Source organism: Bos grunniens, chromosome 26, assembly GCF_055505025.1.
Source record: "Bos grunniens cultivar Pamir isolate PY7600 chromosome 26, Bosgru_T2T1.0, whole genome shotgun sequence".
NCBI lineage: Eukaryota > Metazoa > Chordata > Mammalia > Artiodactyla > Bovidae > Bos > Bos grunniens.
The window spans coordinates 21753912-21781094 of record NC_141190.1 but is presented as its reverse complement, the minus strand read 5'-3'; the positions used below and the strand labels follow the sequence as shown (position 1 = coordinate 21781094).

General features: G+C 52.4%; 1 protein-coding gene across 33 annotated transcripts in view; it reads right to left on the bottom strand.

Moving 5' to 3' along the window:
* The window catches only part of PAX2 (paired box 2), a 90520-nt gene that overhangs the window by 57703 nt on the left and 5634 nt on the right, over positions 1-27183 (bottom strand). For 10 of the 33 annotated variants that reach the window (XM_086378175.1, XM_086378165.1, XM_086378170.1 and 7 more), the window contains 4 exons: positions 26810-26875; positions 21151-21261; positions 17517-17685; positions 16594-16791 (listed from right to left, as the gene is read on the bottom strand). In XM_086378175.1, the coding sequence (XP_086234301.1) occupies positions 16594-16791; positions 17517-17685; positions 21151-21261; positions 26810-26875 (544 nt within the window). Of the gene's footprint in view, positions 1-16593; positions 16792-17516; positions 17686-19199; positions 19384-21150; positions 21262-22311; positions 22553-26809; positions 26876-27183 lie in introns of those variants that run through there. The other 23 variants (XM_086378168.1, XM_086378172.1, XM_086378173.1 and 20 more) reach the window with 9 other exon arrangements.

The following is a 27183-nucleotide window of genomic DNA, read 5'->3' as shown; positions in this document are numbered from 1 at the left end:
ATTTTATACATGAATACATTGGTAGGTTGGAGGGATAGATTTTCTAAATTCTTTGTATCTATCTATCTATCTTATCTGTCTACTTTCCCAATCATGTACACAATTCTGTGGCGATGCTGAATACAAATGTGTTTGTCAGTTTCTAGAAACTATTTCTATGATTACTGTATCTTTATATTCATGTCTGCTCTAATGCATTGATCCAAGATTTATAATACTGGATATATTTATCAAAACTCCCCTCATGAATTCTGCCCAGTTATGCCTTTCTGTCAAATCTGTAAGCCACAGTCATACATGACTCCACACACATCACTGTTCTCTTCCCAAGGTGTTTCAGATGCTCACGTCACAACTGTGTTTTTATATTGGTCTGTGCACCGATATTGATGTGCATAAATGTGCATTTGTATACCTGTGTATCTTTCTGTCCATGGCCAGGATGGGGTGGGGGTGGGGGACTGTGGAAATGAGAGAATTATTAAATGCCAAGTAGATGTGCAATAAATTCCATTGATTTTATAAACTCCTACTTGTCTTCAGTCTCCTTCCATTCTTTATCCTGGGGGCATTACAACAAAAACCTATTTTAAATACCTTTACTCCCCCCTCCCCCTCCCCAAAAAAGTGTCAATATTTTATTTGGATTTTTAACTTCGCTCCATAACAGTTGTTTGACCTCCTGACTCGTGCAAGTCACATAAATTCTGGGACTTTATTCAGGAGCCATGTTCCTGCTATTGAATAAGCAATTTGGGAGGGTGAATTAATGACTTGTGCTGTTGCTGGAAAGTCCCTGAAGAAATATTAAAATTGCTTGCAGACTGAATCGATACTCAGTGAACACCCAGCAAGAGGGCTTCGGCTCTGGAATGGCCACAGGAGGCAGGGCTTGGTGGAGGAAGGGGAATTCCCGCACCCAGCCTGGCGAGCCCCCTCCCAGGCCACCTTGCTTGCCCTCCATCCCTGGAGCTCTGTCATTTTCAGTATCGGCCAAGTCTTATTAAACCCCAACCAGTAGACCGCTGATTTGTCCTGTCTCGGGAAGCAGGCTCAGGGGACAGTTTACTCTCTTACTAGCAACGAGAGCCCGGAGGCTTTATTGGAGGTGATGGTCTGGACACATCCACCTGCTGGAGAGATGGGAGGGCGCAGCTGCTGTCTGGCAGGCTGCACTGTGCTGGGGACCAGAGAGCACTGGGTCTGGGGAGGCGATGGCAATGATCTCTGCTGGGTGTGCAGGAGGGCTGGGTATTGCACTGCTGGCTCCATCTCTGTGTGTGCCCGACCAGTGTTTACTATCACTCAGGTGGCCACATTGTGCATGGGTGTGCCAGTGGGATGGAGTGCTTGAATTGTGTGTGTTACATGTATTGCTGACACATTCTGGCAGTTGGCTTAAGGTTTGTTACTTGATGTTTTGTGGTATTGTATTAAGGTGACTGCACTTTGTGTAACACTGAGTTGGAGGAATTTGATTATTGTTCGGTGGCAATGTCTGTATTTCTGCTTTGAATTATTGCATTCGTTGATCATATCAGCATCTTTCTCTTTCATAATGTATGTCTCAGAGCTTAGGTTAATGGGTGTCTCCTTAGTGATGTGGGTTGAGTAACAATGTTGGATCTGGGTGGTGGTGTATGATACGGTAATTACTTTCTTGGTGGAGCTGTGGGTGAGAAGACCTATCCTTTAGCTTTTTTAGTTCACTCTGGCTTGGTCATTTGCCCTGCTCCTTTCCAGGAGGAGGATTCTAGAGATGCAGGACAAGTCTCTTCTTGATGACCATCTCTACAGTTCTATTATTCTTGGAAACATGCTTTCTCTGCTCAATGAAACAGATCTGATCTTACCACGGTGACACAGGTTCTGGTGCCATCTTCCCTTTATCTGTCTAATTTGGAGAGTTAAACCCCAGGGCCAAACCCTATGCCTGTCTAAAATCTAGATCCCTGGTAGAACTAGAGGAGGATGGATGGGACTAAACTCCCCAGTCCTGATGGGAATAACAACACGAACTCTAGTTCAGAGAATCCCCGGTTCACTCCACTCTGTGACTCTGGCCATCAGCATCTTCTTCCTTCCCAGCATTCCCAAATGATGTGGCTCAGCTGTGGCTTACATTTACAGGGACACACACACACACCAGGGAAGAATACAGAAACTCATACTAGGCATGACTTTCTATTAGGTGCAGAGCCTTTGTTCTGAGCTTGTAAGTAGAAGTATAAATATATCCCTGGGCATGAGACTGCAAAATATACAGAGCTGCCCAAGGAATGCCTGTACTTCCTTTGATCCAAAGCTGATACGAAGTATGGGGTAGTGGAAAAGCACAAAGGTTTTAGAGCCAGTATTGTAGGAGTTCAAATCCTAGTTGTGGTACTTAGCATGTGACCTGAATTAGTTACTCAGCTTCTCTGGATTCCAGTTACATTATCTATAGACAATCCTATAAAGCCCTATGGGGTTGTTTGAAAGTGAAAATGTTAGTTGCTCAGCTGTGTCCAATTATTTGCAACTTCATGAACTGTAGCCCACTAGGCTCCTCTGTCCATGGGATTCTCCAGGCAAGAATACTGCAGTGGGCTGCCCTTCCCTTCTCCAGGGGGTCTTCCCAACCCAGGGATTGAACCCAGGTCTCCTGCATTGCAGGCAGATTCTTTACAGTCTGAGCCACCAGGCAAGCCCCTATGAGGTTGTTTATGAGGTTTAAATCAATTAATATATGCAACATGCTTATAACAGTTCCTACTGTAGTAAGTACTTGTTAGCTATTATTATTGAAAACATAGGACTTACCAAGTAAAGTGGCCATAAGATTGTCCTAATCATGTGTATAACCACATATGTTAATGTGAATACAATCCAAGGTAAGTCAAGGGGTGTGTGTGTGTGTGTGTGTGTGTGTGTGATTAAGGCAGAGAAGTGCAAAAATTGCAGTGTGAAGGCACTTGGCTTTCTATCCTTGTGGAGAGTGGCAGGGGTTGGGGATTGATAAGAGTTCACCACTCCCCATCTCCATACTGAGGGCTGTACCCAGGTGATGAACAGGCAGAAAGAAAGATGGTAGCCCTTATACATTTGCAATTATAAAAAAAAAATTCAGGATGATTGAGCTCTTTCAATATTAAAAATATTTACATGTTAAAATATTATTAACTCACTAAAAATATTTACTTTCTAATTTTAAAAATCAGGACTAACAGCTAATAGGTGTCAGTAAGGAATAATGGAATCTAGGCATTAAATTGGGAACTAAAGAAGAGATAAGAGAAGAATCAGAGGAGTGAATATTAACGCATTTGGTATGGATTTTACAGAAGTCCATGGAGCTGGACTTGTTTACCTAAACTAGGCCTGAGGGGCAGAGAGAACTTGGGGCCTCAGACTTATTCCACAGGCTTTCCCATAAAGATAGCAAGCCAGACTATATCATGAGTTTAGGAAATGTCAGTTTTCGTTTTTGCTCATGGGCACAGATTAAGTAGGAGAAGTCACAGAGTCCAGTTACTTTGAGCCATTACACTGAGGACTTTAAGCCCAAAGTGATTTTTTTCTCCTGATTTTTAAAAATTCTTTTACCCCTTAGTGGTGGAATAACTGCAATAATTATCAACCTCCCATGATTCCCTGGAATATCCAGGTATGCAGGGCCACAGGAGATAGATTTGGTTTGAATTTGTCAGATGTTTGCTCAGTTCTTCCTCTCTTCTTTCTTCATCCTTTACCTTATCTTCATTTTCTCTCCTCTTTTCTCCTCCTCCTTCTATTTATCTCCCTGTCCTCTCCCCTCTATGACATTTAAGAATCGGAGGAACCCTTCAAACCCATCAAATAAGGATTTTTCCCCCATAACCATTTCGTCTTTTAAAAAAACTACTAAATGCAAAGCACCACAACCCATGAAAATGCCATGAAGCCCAGAAAATGCCAACCTTCAGCTCCTCAAGCAATCGTAGGCTCGTTCCAGAGAAGGAGTGTGCAATCATTAAGTACACATGCACACACACACACAGACAGGCTGGGCTCTCAAACTAAGTGGATGAAGGGGGCAATTATCTGACTAATTCTGTTCAATGGTCAGATAACAGTCATAAGGGTTTCTATTTTTCTGGAAGTACACAGAGCAGATCCCCTTCTTAAATCCAGCTGGGCTTGCAGTGAACCATAATTCTCACTGGCATTCATGATACACAATTCTGTTCACGGAATATCCTTTTGGCTCCTCAAGCTTTTTTATTTCAAAGATTTCAGTGTTTATGCATGCACAAGCCAGAACTCATGTACACTGACAGACACATAACTTGATGATTACTATTGCTGTAATAATAACTAACATTTATTGAGTACTTGGTATCTGCCAGGTGCAATTCTAAGCAGGTTTATGTGGAATAATGCATTCAACCTTCACAAGAACCTATGGCAGTGCTATAGCTACATGATTACCTTCCATATTAGATCAGAGTAAGGAAACTGAGGTCCAGAGAGGACACTCCCACAACCACAGAGCCAAGGAGTAGGGGAGCTAGATCATCAACACAATGGACATGAGTTTGAGCAAACTCTGGGAGATAGTGAAGGACGAGAAGCCTGGCACACGAGAGTCCATGGGGTTGCAAAGAGTTGGATAAGACTTAGCAACTGAACAACATAACAACAAGGGAAGCTAGATTCAAACTCTGGCAATCACTTCCCAGAGCCCCCTTTCTTGTGTTCTCTGTACTGCACATGTTTATGTCTGGCACATAAGTCTTTGCTTAGCAAAGACTTTCGGAATGGGTGAATGAAAGAACGAATGAAGGATGGATTACATCTTAAGAACCTTGACATGCCCCAAGATGGTGCAGTGGGTTCCCTTATGAAGCCAGGCCTATCAATAGCTTAAGCTTTATTTGGACAAAGTAATTTGCCCTCCCAAGCAATTTTCCGGGGAAAGTGTCCAGCAGCCATGCTTGCTCAGATATTAAATGTTCCTGACCACCAGCTCACCACTTGACTTTCAAGCCAAATCCAGACTCCCTTCAAACCAGATATGAGACCCAAATACATCAAAGATGCTTTCTAACATTTTGTTTCCTAGAATACTTCCCTCCAAAAATGGGTGTTTCCCAATACAATGAAACACCAGTGAAATGAAAATGGGTGTTGGTGCTGTGTCTGGATAAAAACTAAGAAATTCAATCAATCATGCCAACATCTCTAAATCCCCAGATATTTGGCATCATATTGACAACGTTTATAGATGATTGTCTGAAGGTTTGAGTTTTCCTCCAGATGTTTGGGAGTTGCCACAGTCATTAACCTGTTTGTCAGCCAGTGCTCATGCATTTCTAAGAGACATAAGTGAACACTAAAGAGGGAAAGAATAACCCAGAATAAAACAGACTAAAGAGGAGCAGAGCAGCAGCCATTCGATGAAACTAGTCAAGCAGACTCCGTTCCGGGAATGGGCTGCTGCCCTGGAGATCCATTAGAATGTGGATCCAGCTCACCAGAGACTTATGTGCTCAAAGACCTTCAAAAACCTCCTAAGACTGTATCCTTGACTATCGAACCCTACCCCACCAGATTGCTGTGTGGCAGGGCGGATGGACCAGCCCCAGCATCGGCACAGACAGCTCATGTTGTGGTCAATCCACCTTCATACCAACCCAGCCTCAGCCACTCTCCGGACACCTCATGCCTGTGTACGTAGTATGTCTACGCACTGTCAATCCAAGCCACCGACTTACACAAAGCTTGTCATAAATCTGGTTTGTGCCTTTGTTCGTGTCCCCATTTGTGATTTAGCACTCTGCCTTTTATCATCTCTCCTACCTCCATTTTCTTTCCCTCTCTACTTTTTAATGCTATTTACAACTTCCTTAGCCATACTGCAGCACAGCAATCTTTCAGTGTCTCTACTGATAAACCCAAATGATGTTTCTTGCCCAGGTTTTCTCTCTATTCGACTTAATTTATGTTTTGGTAAATAGGAACTTTAGGTCGTTCCATTCAATAGCATTTAGAGTTACCACTTTTATCAGAGGGATCAGGGCACTAAAGGACTCCCTGCAAGGCACATTTGTTTATTCTCATGAGTGATCAGCTCTCCCTACGTTCGAGAAGGCTGCGTGCGTGCGGGCGTGCATGCACAGCGTCCTCAGTTAGAGCCTCTATGCTCCACTGCCCTGTGTCAATGCCGCTTGGCACTGGCAGGAAGAGCCCAGTGGAACCATTATGTGGACAGCAGCCGGCCCTCAAACTGCTGGAGATAAATCCAAGCCCTGGACCCTTGTCTGCTGATGACCACTTGGTTCTTTGAGGAGCAAGCCCACATCTGCTGGCAAGGCTGCTTCTCCAAACTCTCCCTCCCATATCCGCCCTTCTTCCCTGAACTGCAGGGGAGGCTTGTCAGGACATTACTCACAAGCAACGTCTGGGGTCCCTTCTCCTAGAGGTGGGTGTTGGAGGGGGAAGGTGGGAAATGGGGATAACGCCTCTTTCTCTATTTCTGGGCTATCTATTGTCTTTTTCTCCTTTTCAATTCTTTCCACACCTTCCCCTCTATTTCTAACTCTATTTGACCTTGAACTCTGGCCTCTCCCTTCACACCAGAATGTGTCCCAAGGATGACAGAACCTCCAAAGGAGCAGTTACCTGGCTTGACAGGCCGGGAGACCAGTAGCCAGAGGGGCCAGCCCGTCACTCCACTCCTGGAAATAAATTCCATTGTATTTGCATTTTAATTTTCCACATAAACAAAGGCCCAGAGTACTCGCTTGGGCAGCATCACTGGACGAATTTAATTAGAAATGAAAAGTTTATAGGGCCCTCTTTAATGCAATTAATGCTCAGTTAACATTTATCACATTCGTATGCTGGAATCGCCTTTTTTAAGCAGCCACTGGCCATGAAATGAATTTCTCTCAACTTTTTTTTTTTGTATCCAACCTGGGAAGCCATCTCTTGAGGAGTCTGCACTGCCCTCCAAGCTGTCTCCCTGGGGTCAGGAATTACTGTGTCTTCAAAGCCAAGTTAAAGGGAGACAAGGGTAGGGAAAGAGGCATACGTGTGCTGGATTGGGAGGGCAAAGGGTGGGAGAGTGAGCGTGAACACAATTTCTAGGAGGGCTGTACCCTCTGCAGTGAGCTGAGTGATCAGCCCAGCAGACTGGCTAAAAGATCTCAGAGTCTCTACCCCCATCCCCACCCCCAAAAAAAGACACTCCCCCGACTCCCTTCCCAACACACATACTCAGTCAAAAGCCAGGCTTTGGCTCTCGCTTCTCTCCATCTCAGCCATCTCTCTTCTACCACTTTTCTCTCTCATCCTGGGCTCTCTTAGACTTTCCTCCCCAGGCCCATGGTGAGCAGGAAAGGCAGCCCTAGTCTCAAGCCCAGGGATACGCCCTCTTCTCCGGCTCTCGCAGTCACAGTCTGCAGGAAGGCGACTGTCCTGGTGTGTCAGCTCCTCCAGAGAGGCAGAGCAGAGTGTGCGGAACACGAAACCTCTTTTGGTCCCTAGAGGAACGATGGCCTTCCTGATCCTATCGAATTCTCTTTACTCTTCCCTTAGAGTCTACTGAGATTCGCCGCCTAACTCAAACCAGCTAACCTGAGTAATGTTGAGGAAGAGAGAGAAAGGAGAGGACGAGGGATGAGGGGAGGGAGGGGAGGTACCCACTCCACAGATGATAAAAGGAGATAAATAGCTTGACCTTTGTCCCTATCTAAATGTACACTCCCTGTGAGGACCTCAGCAGACACCAGCCAAGCAGCTGCTGCTAGTATTCCCAGTAGCGTGTCACACACACACCGGTCCCGCATCGCACACGGCTCCACACCCTCACCTCCAGCAGAGTAAGTGCACACGTGCCTGCACACAGACTAAACTGTGCTGGGACCCTCTGTGCACCCAATAGGGCCCCCCTCATCCACCCACTGAGATGCTGACCATCTCATCAACCCCATGATTTTCAGACAACATCCCAAACAGGCGGGCCATCCTGGTGAAGGCAGAGACTTTTGTCCTGAAAACCAAAAATGCCTTCAGCTGGAAACCCTCTGAAAGGCAAACCAGTTTGCTGTTGCCCACTGGACAAGATGGGCAGCTAAAGCCTTTTAAGAGCTCCTGGTGATGCCAGGCCCTTTGAGACAGCTTCCCAGGGCATGAATGCAAGACTTGGCCAGATGCCACGAGCCCACCCACTCTTTCCAAAACAGAGCTACACGGAGACCCCCAACACAGACGCACCAACCCCTCTCACTACCACACGCTAGGCGGGCACCATCTTGTCCTCTAGAATTAGGATGAAAGGTCACGGGATACAGGGCAGAATGAAGGCCTCTTCCCTAACCATCTCTGGGGCCTGTCGGGCTGGGGGCTGCCCACAGGCTCCTGGTCACCCTAGGCTTCCTTCACCAACCCAGCAGAGACCCTGGGGCCATGAGGGCGCATGAGGCCCGGGGGCAGCTGCCCCAGTGCTCGCTCCCGTGTGTTCACGCTGGAGGGCCCCAGCGCTCTCCCTTCTGCCCTCCTCCAGTCTCCTGAGTCCTTCTCATCATTTCTCCAACTGACTATGCTTACAGTGGGCACAGCTCCCCTTGCAGCCTGCTGCTTGTCTCGCAGCCCTTTCTCCTCCTGCTGCCAGGAGCCACCCAGCTCGTCCTTTGGCTTCCTCTGTTCCTGAATGGCTTCGGGAGGGGTTCGCTGCAGCGGAGTTCGTGCCGGGCTGAAAGCAGGCAGAGGAGTCCAGAGCCAAGTGGCCAGGGCTCCCAGGTGGAGGGGGCTCTAACCTGGAACACCCAGGAAGCCGGCCCTCCCTTCCTTCCTCTTGGCTTCCCTCCCACTCTCCCTCCTGCCAGGGACCAGGCTGGAGTGGCCGCACTGCAGCAGCCCCGCAGCTGCTGCCCGCCTGCCTTGCGGTATGCTCCCTGGTACAGGCAACCGTGGGCTCCAGGCCTTAAGACTTTAGCTCCCACACCACATCCTTTGCTCCGCCACCTTTCTCCTCCCAGGCTGGCCTCCCCTTTTCTCCTTAACAACCTTCCGAGCCTCTCCTGGAGGCCACCCCAGCAGCCTGCTCTACCAGCCGCTCAGAGCTCTGGCTCCCTGCAACCTTCTCACACATTCGGTCCCAGGCAAGCCCAGCCCAGCGAAGCCAGGTCCCAAGCCTCTGCCTTTCACCTCTCAGCCTCATCACCTCCTTCCTCACTCTTCCTCCTCGTTCTTACTTTTGTCCTTCCCTTTCCACATACATCACCCCCTCCCCTCCTCTAGCTATGGGGACTTAGAACTCGTTCCCTTCCTCAGGGGCTCCAGGACTCAGGGGCTCTGGAAATGTCACATCCCCGATACCCACCCTGAGGTGACAGTTCTGGTCTGAAGCCAAGAGGTAAGTTATGTCCAGTTACGCAGACCAGGGGCTGCAGACCAGTGGCCCATGAACTGAATCATGCCCAGAGATGTATTTTATTTGACCAACACAGAGTTTTTAAAAGCGAAATCTCAGCACCTCTAGGCTGGGCCTGTGCAATCCAGCTCCTGATTGTGTGGCTCTCACCACCTCTGTCCCAGCCTCCTCAGCTCTCCCACCGACCTTCCTCGTGGGGTCCTGGAGGCACCTGTCCTCACGACTCCTGCAGCCATACAGCAGCTCCACTAACGTGTTTGTCACCAGTCTGGACTTCAGGGCACTGCTTTCCTTCCCGCATAGCCCCACAATAGACCCCAGCCTCTTCAGAATGCCAATAACTCTGTTTCTCTCTCATGAAAAACTCAAATACCTTCTTATCATATTATCACTCAAAACCCACAAGAGTCCAGTTCTTTTTGTGGTTGTTGAGGATGAGCCACAGAGGAGCCTGGCTCCGCAGCCTCGCCCATCTCCCTCCTACATGCCTTCTCCTCCTAGCAAAGAGCTCCCAGGTCTACACAGGGCCATGCTTCTTCTTCTCCTGTCCCAGGTCATCCTCCTCTGGTTTCCCACACCCTCCATAGCTCCCCTGCGCCCAGACCCCAAGCATCTGCCTCTGCCATCATGCCCCGTGGGGTTTGGTGTCCAAGCCCTCTTTGGTTCCCAGCTCTGTTTCTGCCCTGTCCTCCCCTCCCCCGCCCCGCCCTGCCCTAGCTTCTTCCTTATTTCCCTGGCACCTGGATTCCTCAGGCAGGATTTGGAGGCTGGAACTGAGGCCTGGAACTTGGGAGCTATGTCCATGACCATGTCCCAGTGCTGCTGCCATGCTTCCTGCTGGGGGCATGGTGGGCCTTGATGGGCCACTGCACCGTAACTCTGCAGCAAGGGGGTGCACCAGGAAGGGCATCTTCTTAGCTGCTTTTGCAATTGGTCCTTTACTAGTTCTGCTGACAGGGCTGGGACTCAAGTGTCAAAGTGGAGATGGACAGTGGATTACACAGCTCTCTATCATAAAGGAGCATCACTGTAGCAAAGCCCCTCATATTGAGGGCTAAATAGAGTGCTACAGTACAAATAAAAATTGAAGAAAAACTTGGCCCCAGTTTTTCCAAATTTGGAATGAGGACTCCTCAGCCCTATTACTGTTGCCCAGTGGCCTGATGACCGCATCAACGATTGGCCTGATGGTCCCAGGGACAAGGTGTCCAGTCTGTCTGTGACTGCAGGCCACGCTGTGTGGGCCTTCCTCTGTTTTCTGCTCTTGACCTCAGAGCCCATTTACCAAGGAACAGACACAAGTAGGCACACACACACACAAATCCACAACCTCTGTTGCCCATAAACCATCATGAATGTATTCAAGCTGCACCTTCAGAGCACCGAAACAACGGGAAGAAAAACATTTCAACGACCTGCTCAATGGGAGAAAAACATTTCAACCCAGTAGTTCAGTGGTAGACAGATAAACCCACAGTGATTTAATTTTAAACCCATTCAATACTTTACCTGTTACTGGGCACTGGTTGTGAGACACTGTCCCACACCCATGAGATCTACCAGAGGCCCTTCTCTCTTCTCTAGGCTCACCCACGTGGCTGGATGAGTGGCACTGGACGTGGCTGCACCTGTACCTGTTTCCCCAGCATGAATGCAAGAAACTCCCCCTTGGAGAATCTGACTAGGGGAGGGCCGGTGGAGGGAGTGGGGGGTGAGGTGGAACAGCAGGGATTCAGGGAAGTGGCAGGCCAGGTTCACACCCTATACTACATTCTTTTAAAGAACAGGAAGTGAGAGAGGAATTCTTTCCAGTATACAGTTTCCTCTTAAAAGAAGAACTCCAACTCCAGGTAGCAATAAGGAAGGGCTAAGAACAGACCTGAACTTTAAGAGGTGAAGTTTCAGAGCAGTTGGAGTTGGAGATCTAGGGAGCTGGGGACAGAAAATGAAGCCCCTGGTTTAAGGCACTCCTGTGTGGACTCAGAGGGAGAGAGTGCAGGCTGGGGAGGGTGGGGAGTGGGGAGGTTGATTCATCTTCCACATCAGTTACTACTATCGCTATTCTTTCTATGCAAGCATAACGATCTAGTCCACAAACACACCACCGCATATACAACCACACTGTCTCACATACTGGAACAAGCCCACTTCCCAACTGTTCCCTAGCACCCGAGCTTCCAACGGTGCCTCCAGTCCCCTGGGTCTACTTTGCACAATAATTCCTTCTTATATGCACACAAAGCCATTGCTCCATCTCACTCCCTCCCAAATATTCCCTTCACTAGGCACCCTGTCTCCCTTCTCCAGGGGCTCCTCCTGTCTGGTCTATCTCCACTTGGCTAATTCCCCCCGTGGCCCCTGTATTGAACTGTTGTGTTGTCCATTTCCCTGTGACAAGGGCTCTGGTTACAGAGTTATTGATTGGTTTTCATGCAGACAGATGGGCCCTTCCGAGCTCCCATCGAAATCCCTGGCTGTATGGGCTGATTGTTGCCTCTCGGGGTGTAGGATTGCACTGGAGACCACCCTCTACGCAAGCTCCTTTGCCCAGACTGTGGACGGTAATAAATGGAGGCAGCCTGAGCAATAATAAAAGCAATTGAGTAGGTTACCTGTGCAGACACAAGATTTATGCCTCTTCATATTTGATGTGATTGTTTTATTGAGTTCTCGGAATAGTTGGGACACACTTTATTTATTTAGGGTTCCCCCCTCTAGTTTCCTCTTCGAATCACCCTCCAAAATGCACCTGGAGTTTTCGTTACGGACAACCCCTCCTGTCTTCCTGTTTCCTAGGGTTGCCAGTGGAGGTAAGAACTCAGGGCAACCAGCCATCACTCTCACCTGAAAGCCATCTTGTGGCCTGGCCTCCCACTCAAAGCCTGCCCACAGGGAAACAGTTGGACCAATACAACTGCTGGCCAAGACATCTAAAATAACTAAGTGAACAAAGATGGCTTTTCAGGGGGACAACTCCAGCTCATTTAAAGAAATAAGAATGCCAGCAGTCGTGACTATTTCACGTGCTATTCTAATGAGGAGAAGCCTCGTTAGAAGCAGGAGACATTCTCTGGGGAAGGACAGGTAGGCAAGGGTCTTCCGACAGAAACTGGCACATCTGTCCCTAGAGGTGGCCTGATCCAGAAGACCGAGGGGCACACAAAGCAAGTCCTTTATCCTTATTTTTCCCATTCCTCTGTGGGGAGAAGCCTTCTTCTTAACCTACCTACTTGCCTTGGCTCTTGGCCACGAGACCAACAGCCCTGACCACCAAACAAGTGCAAGGGTACAGAAATGTGGTGGGCAATGCAGCCTCTCTGGTCCAGCTTTGTGCCAAACCAGGTCTGTCCAAGAGTCAAATACGCAATGTTCTAGAACCTGAGTCTCAGAAAAGACACAGACCCCAGCCCTGAACGTGTCTTCAGCATTCCCTTGGCTGGGATGAGTGGCTCCCAGCTTCCTTGGAAAGACCTCTGAATGAACAGCTAGACCACCTGTCACCCCAGTGCCAGATTCTGACGAAGACCTGCAGATGACACAAGATGGAACTGTTTAACAGCCCTGGGGCTGGTGCCTTCTTGAAGCCAGTGTTGCCACCGCTAGGAGAATACATATGTTCACTTATAAGCCAAACAGGTAAAGGAAGGGTGTGGGTAGCAGGTGATTGGTGGGAAATTGACTTTGGGAGGGTCCACTTGAAAGATCTAGGAGCTGGGAGTGCCCTGGTCCCACATAATATAGTGCCGGCTGAGAAAGCTAAAAGATCGATGGCCTCTTTGTCAGCTCAGTCCAAGACAGTACCCTCAGGGGATCTTCAAGAACACTTGACTCTCACTGGAGTCTGCGCCTGTGCCTTCAAAGGAGCTACATTCCCTTCCCAGAGCAACGGCCAAACCTGAAGACGTTGGCATATAATCAGGAAAATCCTTCCTGCCTAGCCAATTGCTCAGCGACGTAACTAGGTAGGTGACTGTTAGCAGGGTGGGTGTCCTTCCATCTCCTCCCCACTCTGGGCCATTTCCCACACGAGCTTTCAGTCTCAAGTCACCTGTTTATAAACACCCCCCCCCCCCACATACACAGCAGCAGTGTTTAAGCACAAGCTGAAGAGCTGGCAACTCCACACTCAATGACCAGTAACCCAAAATTGAGAGCCATTCAGATAAATTCCGCATGCTGAACAATCCAGTTCAGCTTCTGGATTTTGATGGTGGTTTCTGGGAGTGAGGGTGAGATTGGGAAGGCCCCCCTTATCTACTCCATTGGCTCAGAGAGGTACTGCTATGAGGATTTGCCAATGGAGAAGGGGAGTTGGATGTCCAAGCCTTTATCACGACAGGATCAGAAAAAGCCAAAACCATTTTTAAAGCAGGAAAAGCAATTTAGTTTATAACCATAATAGCATATTTCAAGTGCGGCGACAGCATCTGTTTGGGGGAGGAGAAGATGAAAACCCTTGTGATTTGGCTCAGGTGGATAAGCACGCGTGGACTTCCTTTCTTGCCAACAGCCAGTACAGACACATCCTCGACTGTGAGTATTATAAAGTGCCCAACACAAGGGGCACCTCACCCACAGTAAAGGTCTAAACTCGAGAACCACCCAGTCCCCAACACACCATAGTTTCGACACAGAAGAACATCTCCAGGTTCCTCCTACGGGGAGTGAGAATTCACAAAGTTCCTGGCATCAGCAGTACCAGCAGAAATCCCACTTTTAGAAGCCTTTGGGGTGAAGCAATGCATCTCAGATAAACCTTCCCCTTCAGAGCAAAGCATCTGGAGGCATAATGCTAAGGGCATTGGGCCCAGATGCATTCCCCCAGACCCGATTCAGCAGCATACCAGGAAGCTCCCAGAATTCTTTCCCACATATGAATCACAATGCAAAATCAAGAAAACTCTGACCAAGCCTTGTTGACAAAGCCAGATAGGAAGCCTCACTGCAGACCCAGGGCTGGCTGCCCGTGCTGCCAGCGGCTTCCCGTTCTCTTCCCACTCCCTTGCCATCTCCAGCAACACCACAGATGGCTATTGTTCCACACCCAAAGGTAGCCTCTGTGTCCCTCCGGTGATCATGCTCTGTGTTGAGCAAATTCTGCTGCTGTCAGAGCTGTTAAACCGAGGTCGTTCTCCCACTCTCATCCCACTAGCAGCTCACTCTTCTACTTTCTCCCCGTTCTGGTGAGTGCACCTCAAGGCCTCTGGAGCTTGGTCCTGGGGTCATCTGTCCCCTGCTCTCCGTGGCTTTTCAGAATGAGAGCATTCCCAAACTTGTGCATAAGCCAGGTTCCCAAAAACATCTTAGCCAGTGAGGGGTATATAGTGGGGAGAGGGGGGAAGAAGGGGTGCTAGGCAAGGGGTGCTGCCACCACACCTGCATTGACTGCCCCAATCTTCCATGCCCCCAGAGCGAAGCGCACTGCTTTAACCAAACATATCTTGGGCTCCTCCAAAGGCTTGCAAATCCTATCACAACAAGATTGCTCCAGAACACTAGCACCCAGTCCCAGCAACACTGCTCCTCAGCAGGGCTTCTCTCCTCCCAAGACCCCAGTTCAAACCCACTCCCTAGACCAGTAACCAGCCTAGAGGTTGAAAGGAGACACTGCTTTGTACCCTTCCCACTCCTGCTCCAGCCCCAGAGCTTCTCCAGCCTCCTCCACTGGCTTTTAAATGCAAAAGACTCATTCCTCTCCCAGTGCGGGGTGGGGATGGGGAGGGCCCAGTCTTTCTCCAGCTCCTTTGGAAGGTGTCTGAATGTCAAACCGCTATGCTCTCAATACCTAGCTGAGCCAGGCCCAGGGAGCTGGAGGGTTTTCGGAGGGTGTATAATTAGCTGATCAGTATTATGTTACCCTGTTCATAACTGAATAACCATTTTAATACAGATGGCACACAGTGGGATAATTTCTGGGGTCGCCTCGCAGTACGTTACAGCACGAGTGTGGCAGAGGGAATCTTCTTTAGCCAAGGTACATTCTACCAGCTAATTTTACCTGCTGTTTTCAGGATGATTTGGGATAATTCCATATCATTTGCAAAATATTTTTTAAAAAAAAGAACCTTGATACGTGATGCCAGTTTCAGAAAAAGGCACCAGCTGAATTATTAGTTGCTCTGATAATGAGCCTATGAAGAGTGTAAAGAAAAACACAAGTATGAAACCCTCAGCCTTTTTCTCATTTGGGGATTTGCCTTAAAATGCAAGGGGCCGGGGTTGAAAAGCTGGCCAAGGCTGTCTGGAATTTGCACAGGGTCTCTGCTGATGTCAGCTTGCACAGTTCTGTGATGGGAAAGCCATCCTGGGTCCCCATCTCCAAGTGCTCCTGTTATGTGCTGTACCTGCCACATGTGTACACTGGCCTGGGTGGGGTGGTAAATACGTGGAGTGTGCACGTATCCTGGAGAGCACACTGGAGTGGCTCGAAGATTGGGAGGCTAACTTGTGCTACTGTATATTGAACTGACTCCAGCCTGAGTTGTCACCCTGTGCCTGAACCCGTCATCAGTGCAGCCTCAGGCCTGGACACAGGTACTCTAGGTGGTTGGAGGCATCTCCTGAGGTTCAGCCTCAGGGTCCAGAGTTCTCCCTCCTGACCTGGCATCCCACTCCTTGTCTAGCTTCTCTGCTCCCTGCCAGCGGTTTGCTGGTCGTTGGTGTTTGCTCCACAGGCCTGGATACTGGTGCTAATAGGCCAGAAATTTGTGTGGAGCTGGCTAACAAGGCCTGGGTTCCCACGGCCACCTTTATAGGAGTCAGCAGAGATGATGGGTGGGGGGAGGTGGGGAGCCAGGACAGGTGGCTGCCCCTGGGGAAGGGAGCACGCCTTTAGAAAGGAAAGTCTGTTTAGAGGCCATGAATAGGACACTGGTCATTTTAAAGGCTTCAGCTGTGGGCTGTGATTGTCTCTAGATACCGAGGCTCGTAATCTTGGAGTCTTAATTACCACAAACACTTGGATTCATTTCCAGGACTCCGGCGGGAGAAGCCTGGCAGGAAATACCCAGTCCTGAGCTGGAGACAGCCCTGTCTGTCTGTCTTTCTCTCTGCCTCCCAGGTCCCCTATCCCTGCCCAAAGGACCTGGGGGCCTAGGAGCAAGGGCAGGCAGAGGCTGGAGAAAGAATGAAGCTGGAGCTGGGAGAAACTCTGGTGCATGGGAGCCCCACCCTGCAGCCCAGCGTAGCTTACTCACCTGTTGATGGAAGAGACGCTGGGCACTGTGTCGTTGTCACAGATGCCCTCTGCCAGAAGCCGGTCCCGGATCTCCCAGGCAAACATAGTTGGGTTCTGTCGCTTGTATTCAGCAATCTTGTCCACAACTTTGGGTGTTGCCACTTTTGGCTTGGAGCCACCGATCACTCCGGGTTTGATGCTGCCGGTCTCGTAGTACCTGCAAGGGGAAAGCCAGCAGGGTCAGTGAGAAGCAGGTGGTGGCAGAGAGTGGGGCTGCAGGCTCTGGAGCCGCTGAGCCACTCTCCCGCAGCAGGCGGTGGTGCGGAGGGAAAAGACCTAGCGTGTCTGAGTGGACTTCCAGAGCCACTCGGCTAAGGCAGGGATACATCGGAGGATGAGGGCAGGGACAACAGGGACGCTCTCTCCTGGAAGGTGGTCATACCAAAGGCTGCACACACAGCAGCTGCAATAGGCGATGGGGGAAGCCTGGCCTTTCATTTGAGAAGAGCGGGAGGAACAGCACTTGGAGGCCTCCCGCCCATTCCCACTGAGCACAGGGCCCCTATGGGAACCAGGACTAACCTTGCACCTCTCAAGCTGATTCTTCTTTTCTCGGGGCACCCATCTTTACCTTTACCCTATTCATCCAACCCTCCCTTCCAAAGAGAAGAGCTGTCCTTCCGTTTCTGAAGACAGGAATCCGGCTCTCTCCCAGGGAGGACGCTGGAGCCTGGCAAGCGCGCTGGACCGCGCTTCTGGGGCCGCAGTCACCACCTGCGTGCCCTTGCCAAAAGGAGCCGCTCTCCAGATAGCCCCAGTCAGGGATCTCCCACGCCCGCTAGCGACCTGCACTTTTAGCCAAGCCCTCAGCTGGAGACCCAGGGCTGTCCAGCCCGCGAAGCAGACGGGGGCATCTCTCAGGGGCGGCTCCACGACCCTCACCTGCCCAGGATTTTGCTGACACAGCCGTGGCTGACCCGCAGCTGCCGGGAGATGTCGCAGGGCCGCACGCCCTGGTGGGCCAGCTCCACGATGCGCTGCCTCACCACGTCGGGCAGGGGCCTGCCGTTCACAAACACCCCCCCGAGCTGGTTCACACCCCCGTGCCCTGCTGGGGAGAGACAAGAAAAAGACACAACACCCCACACACAGCAGGGACCAGCCATTAGTCAGGGTCCGCGCGCGGCCCAGGATGGGCGAAGGGAGCAGGCAGGGCGGGAGGGCATGTTCCTGGGCTCGCGGGCGAACGGCGGACGCCGATCACAATGCAGGGGATTAGGGACAGGGAGCCGCGGGGCTGTAGAGACGCGGAAGCGCAGAGGCTGGGCAGCGGGCTGGGAAAGGACGCGCGACTCGAAAACCGGTACGATGCCGGGGAGAAAGTGAGGAAGGGATGGGCAGCGGGGCGAGAGGGGGTAAAGGGGGAAGAAGGGGAGAAAAGCAGCCAAGTGGGAATCAAAGCCGGCAGGAAAGAATGTAGGCAAGAGAGGGCCGGGCGGAGGACGGTGCGGAATCCCGCCTGAGCCGCAGGCGAGAGGGAGTTGTCGGAGCGTGCTTGGACGTGGATGATTCTGGGGTGTTGGGTAGGATAGGAGCTAAGTCCCTGACATTCTCCCCTCTGCTCCCTATTTCCTTGTATTTATTTGGAATTGGAGTCTTCCTACATCTTTCCCCGTGTTTTTATTGTGATTTGGGGGGGGGGGCAGGGAGTTTTTCTTTCCTTTATGTTTTCTATCTTTAGGTATTTGGGGAGCCATATTTTCCCCCCTGCCTAGTGTTTAAAGTTCAAAGAAAGCCAACTGAAGGAAGGAAGGGGCTAGGCTGTAGAGGCAGGGGCCCAGAGTCTGCTGTGCTCTGAGACAGGGAGGCAGTGGAGAGCCGTGAGGTGCCCGCTAGCAACCACAGAATGCAGACTGCTTGGGTTCATCCTCCTGCAGCGCTGCGCCAGGCTGGGGACCCATCGCCTCGCCCAGGACGCATGGTACAGGTCGCCTAGGTGGGCTCAAGGTTCACAGGGCACCCTGTGCAGCCAGCCTCAGCCAGCTCGCGTTCCTCTGACCTTTTAGACCTCCGCTGCCACTCAGGAAAGGGAACAACAAGGGCGTTTGCTCTCCTGGGCAAGAGGAGGGTGCTGGGTCTCCAACCTGACTCCTACTGCAGGCGCCCAACCTCGGGGCCAAGGTGGTCGCCAGATGCCAGGCCTGAAGGCGCTGCCTGGCGCCCCATTCTCTCTGACTCACAGCAGTCAAGAAACCCTGCACCCAGAGCCATCAACACGCAGTCGCAGTTACTGAGCAATCCAACCACAGAGTTCTAGCGGCAGAGTCCGACCTGACCGGACCAACAACCTGCAGCCCTGTCCTGCTGGCCTCTGGCGACTTTCGGAGAAAGCGGGGACACCTGCACCCGGCTCGCTGCTCTCTCGTCCCCTTCTGGGGGGACCGAGAATAGGGGCCGGCTAAACCTCTAGGGAGAGGCCTCCAATCTCCAGGCCGGGGGAGGCCGAAGCCTCTTACCCTACCCCTCACCCATGCGAGGTTCCCTACCTCTAGCCCCACTCCTCACCCCTCCCCTCCCTCCAAAGCCGACCATCAATAATTTAGGCCCCGGGAGAACTCGCGTTACCGGTATGAAAAGGCGGCAGCTGCGGGCAGATTAAAGATGAATAATTCAGCCTCCCCGGGCTCCGGGCCCGGCCCCTCGACCCCAATCTAAGGGGTGGGGAAAGAAAGGGGGTACCGCGGGAGTCCAGGGCTGGGGCCGAGGGCCGGTGCTGAGTCGGGCCTAGACTGCGCCACCGCCGCCGCCGGCGCCGACTCCGGCTGCCGCTGCTGGCCGGCTAGCCCGCGCCGCGATCTCGCCCTTCCTTCGACCACCTTCGGCTCGCCTTGCTCCCCTTTGGGCTTCAAAGTGGTACCCAGTGGGCGGCCAGGACTGGGCAGTTCACCCGCGGAATCGGCGAGAGAGGAGAGAAAGAGCAGAGGCAGCGGGGCCAGGAGGCCGGCTGGCTGGGCGAAGACGGTGTGGTAGCCTGGTTCCACTCCCTCCGAAAAGGAGACAGGATTTCAGGCTCGGCTCGCACAAACCGGCGGCAGCCGGAGGTCTCTGGCTCGGATTTCCTGTGTATGCTTGGAAATTATTTAGGGAAATATATTTTATCCCAGGAGTACTTTTAAAAGCATATATATACATATATATGCTAAATAAATGCTTAGAGAAAAATGCAGCTCTCCCTCCCTCCTGGGCTCTCTTGTCCAAAGCACAGATCCAAGCCAGCTCTAAAAAGTTTCCTTGTGAAAAGTTACAAATCATCCTTGATTATTAATCTACAGAGAAGTTTTCTATTTAGAATCTATTTACCTTTGGGGGGGGGGGGAAAGCCTGCAAAAAAAAAAAAATCTCTGAATTGTTTTCCAAGCTAAAGACATAGGACAAGAATTAGATAAATTCAAATTTAATTTAAATAGTCCTCCTTTCCTATTTTAAATTTATTTTCTCCCCTTCTCTTTTTTCCTGTAACATTTTTTTTTTTTCTGTTTTCTTGCTCTTTCTTAGCCCTGGTTTTGGTTTCTCTCTCCTTTCTCCCCAGCTTTGGCATTTGCCTTCCTTTTGTTCTTCTCACCTCCTTTTCTCCCTCTTTTCTGATCCCCTGGCCAGGTTACTGGCTGGATCATCCTTACCAGGGAGTGGGAGACTGGCAAGGAGTGTTTAGAACTAGAAGGAGAGCAAAGCTTTGGGACCGCCTGGAAGGCTTTTCTATGTGATTCTCGCTGACTTCGATTTCTCCTTGGAACCCCTCTTTGTTTTTAGAGCATCTCCCCAGGAAAGGTAGAGAAAGATGACCACCAGGTCCGGCCAATCTCAGACTCCCAACTCCAGGACACCAGAGGGGAAGTAGGATGGAAGGCAAGAAAGAAAAGATGAGAAAGGAAGTATTTCAAACCAGCCCGAATGAAGCCTTGCCTGGGCTGGTAGGGCCAGGAGAAGCTGGGAGCTGAGGGTCAGGAGGGGGCACCCCACCCCCACGCTCTTCTGCCTGATTGTCCTGACACTGAGGCTGCCTGTGCGGGGAGTCTTCTCCTGGACAACCACACTCTAAGTTCGAGAAAGGTACAGATGAGAGGAAGGATGGGGAGGCAAACAGAGAGAGAAAACAAAGTAAGCATAACAAAAAACCCTAAAAACTGCCTGCCCATTAGTCTCCCAGCCCCAGGCAAGAGGGTGGCCAGGGGAGCGGTGGTTGGAGCCAGGGTCATGGGCTGTGGATCCACTATTTAAGAAGAAGCAGGTGGAAGGAAGGAAGAAAGGATGGGCACCCGGGAGGTAGGAAGGCAGGTAGTAGGAGAAGTATGAGTGACATAAGGCAGAAGGAAGAGAAGGGTCTTTAGATATACCGAGAAATGGGAGAAAGAGGAAGAACGAAAAGTGGGGAGCAGGAGAAGCCAGGGTGGCCTCCAAGATGTGACCTGAGCATAAGAGGCCAGAGACGCCTCAGGACAGTACAGGACAGGACAGGACAGGCTAGGGTGGGACGGGGAGCCCCGAGCTGGGACAGGAGCCGGGCGCCGGTACTCACGGTGCATCGCGGAGAAGGGGTCTGCTTTGCAGTGCATATCCATGGGGAGGCAGAGGAGCGGGAGCAGCGCGGCCGCCGCCGCCGTGTCGCCTCTCAAACTCAACTTCAGGACTTGAGGAGAAAAGGGAGGGACGGGGGGGGAGGGTGAGTGGGCTCCCGGCTGCGACCCGGCGCTCGAGAGCGGGGGGCGCTGCGCTGCGCTCCCCGCGGGGACTCCTCCCGGGCCGGTCGGAGCTCGCAACCGCAGCGGCCGCAACTTCCCACCGTCGGGGCGCGGGGCTGGACGGTCAGCAGAACGGCCCCGGGGCGGCAGGCCGAACCGGGGGGACCTGGGGGCGCATGGCGCGCGCGGCAGCTGCGGCCAGGGCTGAGGCTGGGCGGGGAGACGGCTCGCTCAGCTCCCCTGGAACCCGGGCATCCAGAGGCGGCAGTCGGGAGTGGGCGAGGAGCAGGGGCGGCCCGAGGGCGCCGGGCGGGGAGCCGGGCCGCTCCAAGTGCTGGTGAGTTGAAGAAGTTGGCAAAGAAGTAGCAATCCTCGGGATGTCCGAGTCGGCGCCTTCGGGAGGGGAGAGCGCGAGCTGGGCCCCCGCCCCCGGAAAAGGCTTGCGCGCGCCGCCGCGGCCGAAGGGCCGGGAGGGAGGGAGGGAGCCGAACAACGCCGGCAGCACTGGACTGGCCCCAGGTGGGTTGCGTTTGCGAGAAGACTCGGCCGCAGACTGGAGCCTGGGCTCCCGGTGTGTCTCTCTCTAAAAGCTGCAAAGCCCCCTCCAGACCCCCTCCCCCTCCCCGCGCTGGGAGATGGATGACTTGTCAGACAAAGGCAATAGATTCCACCACTCTGTGATTCGCCAGCGCCGGAGCCCGGAGCTTCGGCGAGGAGGGCCCCGCGCCTGTCACTCCGGTGCCGGCGAGGGGAGGGCAGGGGAGGGGGAAACGGGAGGGAGGGAGAGAGCAGCGGGCGAAGGAAGAGGGAGGGAGGGGAGTGGGCCAGGGGGAGGGGGAAGGGAAGCCTGGGATTAAAACTACACTGAGAAACGAAACTCGCCGATAAGATAAACGTTAGATAAGGATAAAGAACGGCCAGTCTAATGAATATTCAGGTAACGACAGAGGGCCGCAGAGCGCGCCACGCTCCGAATCCGGCTCGAAGTCTCAACTCACCCAGCCCTGCCATCCACCGGCCAGAGCCCGCATGAGCCACGGAGCCCCCAGCTCGGTCCGCATCCCTAGTCCTGTTCCCCCCGCTACTCTCAGCTGAGTTCCCTTCCGTTCCTCCTGGTTCTTCCTTCCTCTCTCTGGTCCTTCCCTTTCGCCTGTCCCTCCTGAGGTACCTCCCCACCCCACACCCCCAATTCTCATTCCGGGGCAAAGTGTCCGGCAATTTGTCCTCTCCCGTCCCACTCTCGGCTGCGTGCAAGGCTTCCCTCGTCCCCTTGCCTAAAGGGGTCTGGACAGTCCAGAACGCTCAGTGTAGAATCGAGCTGGAGACCTCCGGCGGGGACCCACCTGCCTCAGTGGGACCCAACGGACGGTGCGGGAACCCGGGGACTTGGCTCCTGGAGCCTCGGGTGGCCGGGGAGGGGGCTTAGGGAGACAGTGCAGAACGACCGGTCGCTGGCGGCAGAGGAGGCGGGAGATCGAGGCTCGCTCTCCCCGGCTGGGGAGAAGAGGCTGCGAACGAGGCTGAGCGCCGCCCGCTGCCAGCTCGGCGGATCCAGAGCCAGCGCAGGAGGCGCTGCGCGCTCGACCCGGCCAAGCCGCCGCAGCCCTCGTCCGCACTCGCTCCCTCGCTCGCTCGCTCAGGTTAGCTCTCGCACGCACCAGGCAGGAAAAGCCCTTTGTCTCCTAACTGGTTAAGTACAGAATATCCGGGAGATCTTTATGAAATATTTTCCCTCCTGTCATAAATCATCTTGGCACTTCAGCTGATGTTTTAACTCTCTCCCTCCTTCGCTCTCTCCGCACCCTGCCACCTTCCTGGGTCTGCAAAAGGGCGGCTCAGGGAAGCCCGCGATGCGCTCTTGCAGCCGGTACTGGAGGCAACTCTGGCCCCTGCCTGCTGACCCTGGCGCCTGCAGAAGAGCCGCGGACTCAAGCCGCTGTCTCTCTGTCCGGAACCTAGGCTGCAGCTAGGTTGGGGGCCGAACGCGGCGGCCCCCCCCTCACCCCCCGCTCCGACTCAGGTAGGAGGAAACTCCTATAAGGCCTCTTGCACGGGGGTTTTCAGAACTCCCTTCATCCTTGGGCCAGTTTGGGCCAGGTTCAGACCCACAGGGTTTCAAGCTCCCCACTCTTTAGAAGGTCGGATCTGCTGGGATCCTGGCATTTCCTCTCCTTCCTGGATCCTCCGGAGCCCAGTTCGTTTAATCCACTTGCGGAGTAACTTCTGGAAGGAAAAGTCTCCTCCCCACCTGCCCCCGCCTTCCCAGCTCTCAGCCCCACATCCCTTGGGCGGCCCAGCTGGTTCCCTCCGGCGGGAGATGAAAGACGCAGGGTCCAGCCCCGAAGGTCAGTCTCTTCCTCTCGAGACCTGCAGATGGCGCTCCTGGGTTTCCTTTGGCCTCACAGTCCCGCGAACACGCACTAACTTGGTGTGGGGAGCGAGAAAGGAAAACCGTTCCTGGCAGCCTAAAGGGAATGGCTCTCGGGCCTGGGAGCAAGGGGCTCTCGGGTGATATTAGCTAGTACAGCTTCGGGCTTCTTTCAGGGAGGTAATTAAGTCACAATTGAGATGAGGGGGCCCCCCCGCATGGAAGAAGGGTCTTCTTAACTGAGAAGGAGCTCAATACTAAAGGAGCCCTTTGCCCCAGGTCTCCTTATGTTGGTCTAGGAAGTTGTCTTAGGGAGTCTGAACTCTTGGAAAAACTGGACAGTGGACAGCACCCCTGTCTGCACAGAGACTCAGATTTTTCTAGAATCAGCCAGCCATATCCTTAGGTTACACAAACTATGAAGAAGTCTGGGTGCAGACAACAGGCTTTTTTTACATACCAAGGAAGAGGGATTTTCTTCTCTTGTAAGGAAGGAGACAGTGCACAAAGTGTGCTGGAAGTTACGCTCACACACCTATACTTGACATGTACCCCCTGAGAAGTGAAGACCCTTCCATGACAGTCCAGTTCCCAGGTAGTCCCTGAGACTCCAGAACCCCACTCGCCCTGCTCCTGAGACACTTTTCCCTGCACTACGCCAGCTGGACATCCACCCTCCCACCAAGCCAGCCCCTGGCAGCTTCCTTTTTGGCTCCAGCCCATTCAAGGACCTAGAAAACCAAAGAGCAATATTCCATGATGATTAGAAACCCTTTTAGTCAAGCCCCTGCCTTCTCCCAGGGCTCCAGGCTGAAGGGCTGGCACAGATTACTCTCCAGAGGCGCTGGTCTCTCCCTCTGATGTTCTCTTTCCTGTTCTTCCCTTTCTTCTTCTATAGTCTTAGTAGAGGAGGAGAGGGGGAGAAAAAGCCAGAAAGGAAAAAAAGGAAAGAAGAGGAAAAGAAAGAAAAAGAAAGAAAACAACCCACCCCCAAACACAACCCGGGCTCCGACCTGTCAGGGTTGGTTGCTTTTCCCGTCTGCCACTAAATGAACCTTTTCTCTCTGGTGTTTTCAAAGCGGCCCTTCCACCCCCCCAACCTAGGGGCATTTACACTTCAAACAAGGCGCCCGCCTCCCTGCGGAAATTTAAAGGCAAATAAACTTTTGGGGAGTTGCTCTGATACCCATCTCGGGATTTGCTTCATTAGCCGCCTCTGTGCATCTGATCTGCCCAATAAATCTTCCTTGTGGATCTCTGCTCCTTCACCTTCTCTGCTCCCTTCCCTGCCAGACTCGCTGGGCGCCTGGCGCCCCCGCCCTTGCCTCCTTCCTCGCTGATGAGCACTGGCCGCCTGATTCTCCGGCTGTCTCCTGCCTACTCTGCCGGGTGTAGGTGTCTTCGAGGCTATGGTCTCCACTGAGCTTCTCTCTCCTCCCCCACAGCATACACACACGCAAAGGCGCCCCAAGCCAAGAGCAACTAGCACCCAGAGCTCCCAGATGCATTTCTGGGTAGACTGTGCTTGAACTGAAGTGCTCAAAACCCTGTCCGCTACCCCTAATTGCACCCTCTCCCTACACAATCCTTCGGCTCCTTTTCACGTTTCCCATGTAATTTACTGGACTGAATTCCCTAGTCTGGCCCAGTGCTTTCTGCCCTGGTGAAGAAAGGCTGAGGGTTGGCTGCCTACCCTCTGCAGGCAGGGCCCTGACCCAGGGCCTGGATGCCTGACCTGGAGCAGTTGGGGAAGGTGGCTGGGCCTCTGAGGGGAGGGGTTGGTGGGGGCCCAGGGAGCATCTCAGTCATGCCCCTCCTGGACACCTCGGCCAGCCTTCCTCCTTCCACTCCTTCCACCTCCAGGGGAGCGGCAAGGGGAGCCAGGGCTGGGGCTCTGAGTGAGGGGATTAGAAATTCCGAAATTAAATGTATCTCCCTAGGAAATGCTCCCCGCAGTGCGGACCAAATTAAATGCATTAAAGTTCAAGGCGGGGAAAGCTGTTTAGAACCAAGGGGAAAACAAAACAAAACAAAACAAAACTAGTCCAAAGGGAAGAAAAGCGAAAACAGAGGAGGGAAGAGAGGAGGGTGGAGCAGAGCATCAGCTCCACAGCCAAGCTCCTTTTCAGAATTATTCCTAGTTTTGGAAGTCACCACCACCAGAAAAAAAAAATTACAAGAAAAGAAAAAAAAAGTTCGACTGACAATCTAAGTCTTGGACAGCCAAGGCCCACTGGCCCCCAGGGTCCCGGGGTGCCCCTGGGGCGCATCCTCTCTGGGATCAGGTCCCAAGCGGCAGGCTCACGCACTCGGGCCCCACTCCAGCTCGCCCTGACCAGCTCCGGCCCGACCCTTTCTCCTCCTCCTCCCGCTTCTCTCCCCGCCCCTCCCCCTTCCTAGCCCTCTGGTCACGTTGGAGGATGGTTTTTTTTTTTTTGGAAGAGCTTCTGGTACAATATGGAGCACCATGGGCTGCAATTTCACACTCCACGGCACATTCCCCCTAAAGCTACTTTCTTTTTTTTTTCATCTAAGACCCCCTAATTTCTGCTTCCTCGCTCCCTCCCTTGCTCCCTCCCTCCCTCCTGCGCTCACTCTTCTTTCCCCGCTTTTGTTCCCAATATTTGGGCTCCCTGCGTGAAGCCCGGGGGGCCTGACTCCCGGCTGGCCCCGCCCGCTCTGTCTGTTGGTCCTGAGGAGGCCGGGCGCACGTGCTGCGCCTTTATCCTCCCCGGCCCCTCCTCCTTTAACCCGGCTTTTCCTCACAAGAGGTCCTAGCGACCTGCCGGCCCTTCACAGTCCCTTTGACGAGAAACGACAATGCAAGCCACTTGGCCACCAAAGCGGCCTCTTAGCGGCACGGGCCTGCCAGGTGGCTGCCGCCAGTGGGCCACCGCACTGGGGAGCAGGGAAAAAAAAAAAAAAACACAAAAACTGTCAAGCCAGGAGAAACTGGGCCAGCAAGGCTATAGGGTAGGAGGTAACGTAATGAATTCTCTGTACAACAGAGAACAAGCTAGAAGGCGGTGAGGGGGACACAAGAGGCCCAGTGAGGCTCTAGTACTCCAGGACACAGCCAGCCCTCCCCCTCTGCTTCTAGACCCCTGCACAGCTAAGGGGCCACTCACCCAGGGAAGGAGCAATAGCTTCCACGTGCACAGTCCCTTTGCCTCTTTGAGCCTCAGTTTTCTTGCCTGTAAAATAGGGATAATTCCACCTGTCTTGCTTCTCCATGGAGTTAGCCAATAGGAAAGCATTTTAAAAACCAACATATCTACAGTAGATTGAGGAATAAGTGCCTAACTTTCTGAACACTTAACCTTTCACAAAGAGGGAAGAGAGGGATCTAGGCACTCGGGAAGGGCAGGGGGTGATGTTTCTCATCCAACTTCTACCCTATAAAGGTAAAGAGGATTCCTCACTGCTTTCCTTTCTGTGTTCCTCCCTTTCAGACTTTTTTCTTTCTGTTGTCGAAATGCACCCTTGTGCATGTTCATCACTC